At 40.3% G+C, this 7585-nt stretch overlaps 1 protein-coding gene across 1 annotated transcript; it reads left to right on the forward strand.

The window, feature by feature from the left end:
- Window positions 1-5058: 5058 nt before the first annotated feature.
- Window positions 5059-7189, forward strand: LOC126214983 (ARL14 effector protein-like). Its single transcript, XM_049941614.1, has 2 exons — window positions 5059-5773; window positions 7125-7189. The coding sequence occupies exons 1-2, from the start codon at window positions 5059-5061 to the stop codon at window positions 7187-7189; spliced, it is 780 nt and encodes a 259-aa protein (XP_049797571.1).
- Window positions 7190-7585: the final 396 nt, after the last annotated feature.

The following is a 7585-nucleotide window of genomic DNA, read 5'->3' on the forward strand; positions in this document are numbered from 1 at the left end:
TGCATTAGTTATTACTGTGATACCTAATTATTAGTCAACAACGTTAGTCATTGATTTTTCTTGAGCCGCATTGTAGTTACTGCTTTCTTACTGACAACATAATACTCTCAGCCACGCTTCTTTCAAATTGGTTGCTCCACTTCTCGTAACATCTTGTGGTTAATGTGTCATTATAGTTTTGTTTCCAGATACTTCAGACGAGGTCATGGATGCAGCTGTACTCTATATTATACACTGAAGATGCTCAGAATCTTGAACACCTGCCGAACAGTGTGTAGAGCACCCGCAAGCATGCAGATGTACTATAACATGACGTGGCGTGGATTTGTCTAATGTCTGAATTTGTAATACAGAGTAGAGAGAAGTGGCATCTTGTATCCTGTAAGACTGTCCGTAAATCAATAAGAGTATTAGGGGGTGGGTATCCCTTCTGAACAGCACGTTGCTTCCTAGATATTCGCAACATTGTTCATGTCTGGGTGGGCAGCAGAAGTGTTTAAACTCAGAATAGCGTTCCTAGAGTCACTGTGTGGGGTGTGGCATGTCCTGCTGGAATTGCCCAAGTTCTTCGGAATGCACAATAGAGATGAACGGATGTAGGTGATCAGACAGGATGCCTACGTATGTGTCATCTGTCAGGGTCGTATCAAGACGTATCAGGTGTCCCATATTATTTCAACTTCACAGGCCCCACACTGTTACAGAGCCTCCATCCGGGATCCACGAATTCTATAGGTTCTCTCCATTCCCGTGCACATCCATCCGCTCTATATAATTACATATGAGACTCCTCTGACTGGGCAACTCGTTTCCAGTCATCAACAGTGCAATGTCAGTGTTGACACGCACAGGCGAGGCGTAAGTCTTTGTGTCATTCAGTCATCGAGGGCACACAAGTGGTCCTTTGGCTCTGAATCACCATATCGGTGATGTTTCTTTGAATAGTTTGCACGCTGACGCTTGTTGACGGCCCAGCATTGATATCTACAGCAATTTGTGGAAGGGTTGAACTTTTGTCACGTTGAACGTTTCTCTTCAATCGTCGTCGATCATGTATCTTTTTCCGGCAAGACCAATGTCGGAGATTTGATGTTTTACCGGATTTCTGATATTCACGGTGCACTTGTGGAATGGTCGTACGTATATAGGTGTTGCCGATCACAGTGCCGTATTCTGCCTGTTTATATATGTCTGTATTTGAATGTGCATGCGTATACCAGTTTCTTTGGCACTTCAGCGTATTATATAAAAATAAAATGTAAATAGCGTGCAAACGATTTCAGTGTTTGTGGTTATACCTACCTTATTATTTCATTAGTGTATGTACACTATTCATCAAATACGATGTTTGCCAGAATTGTTCATTAGGTTACATAAATAATATGTCACATGTTATTAGTATTTTTTAATAGGTGCAGATATTTATGCAGCGATGTTTGATGACAGTTTCTGTGTTTTGGAAAGCGTTGTCAGCAGCATAGAGAGGTTGATGACATTCATCTTGTGGCACTAACGCGCCCAATATATTATTTCATTTATATTTGTTCTATCCCGGCTTAATCATATTTGTGTTTCACTGAACTATTGATCCTATAAATGTGATATGTAATTCGAGATTTGTGTCGAACAGTGTTGCAATGTAGTACATAGGTACCTCAAGCTATAGAAAATGCACTGACGTAATTAAAGCTGAAACACAAAAAAATAATTAATGTAGAGTAATGAAACGTTTCAAAAATGAGACCGACAGGAAGTGCAATATGGCTAAGCAGAGATGGCTAGAGGACAAATGTAAGGATGTAGAGGCTTATCTCACTAGGGGTAAGATAGATACTGCCTACAGGAAAATTAAAAAGACCTTTGGAGAAAAGAAAACCACTTGTATGAATATCAAAAGCTCAGATGGAAACCCAGTTCTAAGCAATGAAGGGAAAGCAGTAAGGTGGAAGGAGTATATAGAGGGTCTATACAAGGGCGATGTACTTGAACACAATATTACGGAAATGGAAGAGGATGTAGATGAAATGTGTGGTGTCACCGTCAGACACCACACTTGCTAGGTGGTAGCTTAAATCGGCCGCGGTCCTCTAGTACATGTCGGACCCGCGTGTCGCCACTGTGTTATCGCAGACCGAGCGCCACCACATGGCAGGTCTCGAGAGACTGACTAGAACTCGGCCCAGTAGTACGGACGACCTAGCAAGGCGCAGTTATCCATATCTGGAGAGAGTCTCACTTGTGTTCACCATAGAGATGTACAAGAAGAAAGTAAAGATAAGTATATGAGAAGCTCCGTTCTTTTCTTTATATCTTTTACCACATATCCTGTTTCAGATTTAACGCAAGACGGCGTGATTTGACGCGTGCCCTATCGGCTACTTCATTGTGGACTGGCTGCTCTTGTCAGCCCACAACAAAATGGGAGATACGATACTGCGTAAAGAGTTTGACAGAGCACTGAAAGAACTGAGTCGAAACAAGGCCCCAGGAGTAGACAACATTCCATTAGAACTACTGACGGCCTTGGGAGAGCCAGTCCTGACAAAACTCTACCATCTGGTGAGCAAGATGTACGAGACAGTCGAAAAACCCTTAGACTTCAAGAAGAATATAATAATTCCAATCCCAATAAATGCAGGTGCTGACAGATGTGGAAATTACCGAACAATCAGTTTAATAAGTCAGAGCTGCAAAATACTAATGCGAATTCTGTACAGACGAATGAAAAAACTGGTGGAAGCTGACCGCGGGGAAGATCAGTTTGGATTACGTAAAAATATTGGAACACGTGAGGCAATACTGACCCTGCGACTTATCTTAGAAGCTAGATCAAAGAAAGGCAAACCTACGTTTCTAGCATTTGTAGACTTCGAGAAAGCTTTTGACAATGTTGACTGGAATACTCTCTTTCAAATTCTGAAGGTGGCAGGGGTAAAATACAGGGAGCGAAAGGCTATTTACAATTTGTACAGAAACCAGATGGCAGTTACAAGAGTCGAGGGACATGAAAGGCAAGCAGTGGTTGCGAAGGGAGTGAGGCAGGGCTGTAGCCTCTCCCCGATGTTATTCAATCTGTATATTGAACAAGCAGTAAAGGAAACAAAAGAAAAATTCGGAGTAGGTATTAAACTCCATGGAGGGGAAATAAAAACTTTGAGGTTCGTCAATGACATTGTAATTCTCTCAGAGACAGCAAAGGACTTGGAAGAGCAGTTGAACGGAATGGACAGTGTCTTGAAAGGAGGATATAAGACGAACATCAACAAAAGCAAAACGAGGATAATGGAATGTAGTCAAATTAAATCGGGTGATACTGAGGGAATTAGATTAGTAAATGAGACCCTTAAAGTAGTAAAGGAGTTTTGCTATTTGGGGAGCAAAATAACTGATGATGGTCGAAGTAGAGAGGATATAAAATGTAGACTGGCAATGGCAAGGAAAGCGTTTCTGAAGAAGAGAAATTTGTTAACATAGAGTATAGATTTAAGTGTCAGGAAGCCGTTTCTGAAAGTATTTGTATGGAGTGTAGCCATGTATGGAAGTGAAACATGGACGATAACTAGTTTGGACAAGAAGAGAATAGAAGCTTTCGAAATGTGGTGCTACAGAAGAATGCTGAAGATTAGATGGGTAGATCATATCACTAATGAGGAGGTATTGAGTAGGATTGGGGAGTAGAGAAGTTTGTGGCACAACTTGACTAGAAGAAGGGATCAGTTGGTAGGACACGTTCTGAGGTATCATCAAGGGATCACAAATTTAGGATTGGAGGGCAGTGTGGATGCAGGTTGCAGAAGTACTGGGAGATAAGTAAGCTTGCGCAGGATAGAGTAGCATGGAGAGCTGCATCAAACCAGTCTCAGGACTGAAGACCACCACAACAACAACAACAACAACGGGAACAACGGGAAACGTAAAGTGACGATCACAAATAATTGATCACAGCGTGCCCCATAGGATCGCATGATCGATTTACAATCGCACATTCGATATGTATCGTTCCAACCCAGCGACTTCGATAGGCAATCTATCTAGGAAATTACCCTATTGGCGGATAATACCGTTGTCTATTCCAAAGTAGCAAAGTCAGATGGTAATTAGAATTTGCAGGACGACCTGCAGAGAATTGATGAATGGTGCAGGTTCTGGCAGTTGACCCTGAACGGAAATAAATGTAACATATTGCGCATACATAGGAAAAGAAACTCACTACTGGGTCATTCCACACCAAGTGGTCTAAAACTGAAAAAAGTTCCCACCATCATGGTCTCCAATTTTCGTCAAATTTTAACTGTAGCTTTAGTCAAGTGTTGAAGTAAGTTTCCCAAGATTTCAGGCCTCTAGCTGCAATAGCTGCTGATCTAGACCCCCTTGTCTGAAGTGTACTTAGTCCGTGTGCATGCAACATAAAAAAAATGTCATATTTGGAGTCTAATAAAATCGAAACTAATTCATAAGAATGGTTAGTAAGATGCGACCCTGTACAGTTTTTTTTGCTGATTCCAACGAAATTATTTATAACATTACTCATGCAAACCCCGGTCAAATAACTCGACTCAAAGTATACTTCAAAATTTGTCGTGACACAACGCGACAAATTTTGACCAATATTAAGACTGCAATGATTTCCTTGCAGTTGAAGATATGGACTTGAACTTTTGGCCAAGCTTCATGCTTGTGCTAGACATAATGCAGCCGGATTTGCAATGATCCAGGCCATATGGTCGCCCTGCAGTATCTCTTCAAATTAGGCAGTGTCAGCACAAACGGTAAAATTTACCAAAGTTTCAAGCCAATTACTAAAAAATAGTTGGCCTGAATCTGCTTGTGAATAGTATCACCTAAAAGAGAAAATCTTGCTCTACAAGACTGACATTTGTTTTTTTTGCAACGCGACCATTAAGTACTCATTAACTCACATCAAAGTTGTTATATTTTGTATGCGCGATGCACTAATTTTTCTTCATTTCTAGGAATTTGAATCTTAATAGTCGCTTAGAATTACTGATATAATTGGATATTTCATTCGTGTTTTATTCAGTGATTGGCCAGTGAGAGATGTCAGAAGTTAATGAAGAAGAAGAATCGTTGGCCCCCTGTTCAATTGGAAAAGATGCTGCTGCATCAAAGTGCCATGTTATCTTCTATGCTAAGAAGACTGGATTCAAAGCGTTTAGTGATTTCACAGAATGTGACCAGAAATTGCTTGTTTCGCGTTCAGAAGCCAAACTTGACGAAAATTCCATCATTTGCTTCCACCATGAAGCCCTCTTCCTACATGAATATCAAGCGATGCAAAAGAAATGTTGCAATCCATTCAAGAAGAGGAATCACAATGTAAAAGCTGGACTTAGACTGCTTGATAATGAAACAGCTGCCAAACTTTGCCTGTTAAAGAAAAAAGAAGTGATTGATATAAAACCTGGTCAGAAGCTTTGCCCTCGCTGCATGTCGGCACTGAACCAAAAGCTAGAAGATTCATCATCACTATCAACCCAATCTGAACAAGATTTCACAACGGATGAAACTGAACCAGCCATCAACAAAAGTTTATCATTTATTGGTGCTTCACCATTGAAAAGAAGACAACTAAGTAAAAGAGATAAGCCAAGCTATGCAAAAAGAAAGATCTTGGATGCACAAAGTTTAATTGGGAATCAAATTGCTGCTGCTGTAGGAATCAATTACGATGAACAGCCAAGTTCAAGTAAAAGTCGCCCATGCAGTAATTGTGCAGATCTTGATAATCTTATAGAAGAGTTGAAAGAAAAATGTAAAGTGTCAAATCGTAGGACAAAAGTTCAAATATTGACCTTGGTTCCAAGAAGCTGGACAATTAAAGATACGACAACAGCATTTAATGTATCAGAAAGAATGGTAAAGCAAGCGAGAAAACTGAAGAATGAGCAAGGTGTTCTAGCTTTTCCAGCAAATCGGCAAGGAAGGAAGCTTTCAGATGAAGTTGTCCAGAAAGTACATGACTTTTTTCAAGATGACGAATTCAGCAGACTTTGTCCAGGGAAGAAAGACTGTGTGCCTGTGAGAATTTCAGGAACAAAGGTGTACAAGCAAAAGCGGTTGTTGCTTTGCAATTTGAAGGAAATGTACGTGTCTTATCAGAAGCAAAATGGACCAGAAATTGGCTTCTCAAAGTTTTGCGAGCTTAGACCAAAATGGTGTGTTACAGTTGGCTCTGCTGGAATGCACTCAGTTTGTGTCTGTACAATACACCAAAATGTCAAGCTTATGCTCACTGGTGCATCAATCAATGAAGACTACAAGGAAATTCTTAGCAAAGCTGTTTGCAGCTTGGAAAACAAGGATTGTATGCTTCATCGTTGTGAAAACTGCCCTGGTCCAGAAGGTGTAGAAGCAGTTATTGCAACATATTTTGAAGATAATGACCCTGAAGAACCGATTGAGTACAAACAATGGATTCATACCGACAGGGATACTTTAGAAACAAAGCAGCTTTCAACAGAAGAGTATGTTGAAGATATTGCAGCAAAAATTTGGAACCTGTCTTGTCATCACTACATTGCCAAGCATCAAAGCCAGCACCTGAAAGCTCTCAAAACTGATTTGAAAGAAGGCGAATTCATAATACTAATGGATTTTGCTGAAAACTATTCATTTATTGTTCAAGATGCAGTGCAAGGCTTTCACTGGGAAAACAGTCAAGCAACAGTTCATCCATTTGTAGTCTACTACTGTGAAAACGAAGAGGTGCAATGTGTGAATCTTTGTGTTATTAGTGACTGCCTTCGACACGATACGATTACTGTCCATGTTTACATTGGAAAAGTAATCAATTACCTGAAGATGCAATTTTCCAAAATAAGCCACATCCACTACTTCAGTGATGGTTCAGCTGCACAATATAAGAATTTCAAGAATTTTCTCAACTTATGCTATCACAAAGAAGATTTTGAAATAACAGCAGAATGGAATTTCTTTGGAACAAGCCATGGAAAGTCGCCTTGTGATGGCATTGGAGGCACAACAAAACGGTTGGCAGCAAGAGCAAGTTTGCAACGTCCATATGAAAACCAGATTCTAACACCCAAAGATCTTTTCAACTTCTGCAATGATAATATCAATGGAATCAAATTCTTTTTCATCAGCAAAGAGGAAGTTGAAGAAGAAAAAGCTTCTCAAGAAGAAAGATTCCTGCAAGGGCACACTCTAGCTGGCACAAGAGAAAACCACCATTTTTTGCCCATTGATATGACGACAATTCAGGTCAGTAGAGTTTCAAATGATGCGACATCTTTTTTGGCCAAAATTAGTGCTGCTGAACTAGTAGTTAAAGTCATGGATCTTCAGCCTGGGCAGTATGTTGCTTGCATTTATGAAAAGAAATGGTGGATTGGAAACATCGTTGAAATCTCAGTCGAACAGAAAGATGCTTTCATAAGCTTTATGCATCCTCATGGTCCTGCAAGTTCATTTTATTGGCCCTTAAGACGTGATACTTGCTGGATTCCAGAACAACTTATCATTGGTGTTATTCCAGCTCCATCAGTGACATCATCTGGTCGGCAATACAGTTTTCCTGAAAGCATTCTCTTGCAAATCAACGATG

This window comes from Schistocerca nitens, chromosome 12 (assembly GCF_023898315.1).
Source record: "Schistocerca nitens isolate TAMUIC-IGC-003100 chromosome 12, iqSchNite1.1, whole genome shotgun sequence".
Classification (NCBI taxonomy): Eukaryota; Metazoa; Arthropoda; class Insecta; order Orthoptera; family Acrididae; genus Schistocerca; species Schistocerca nitens.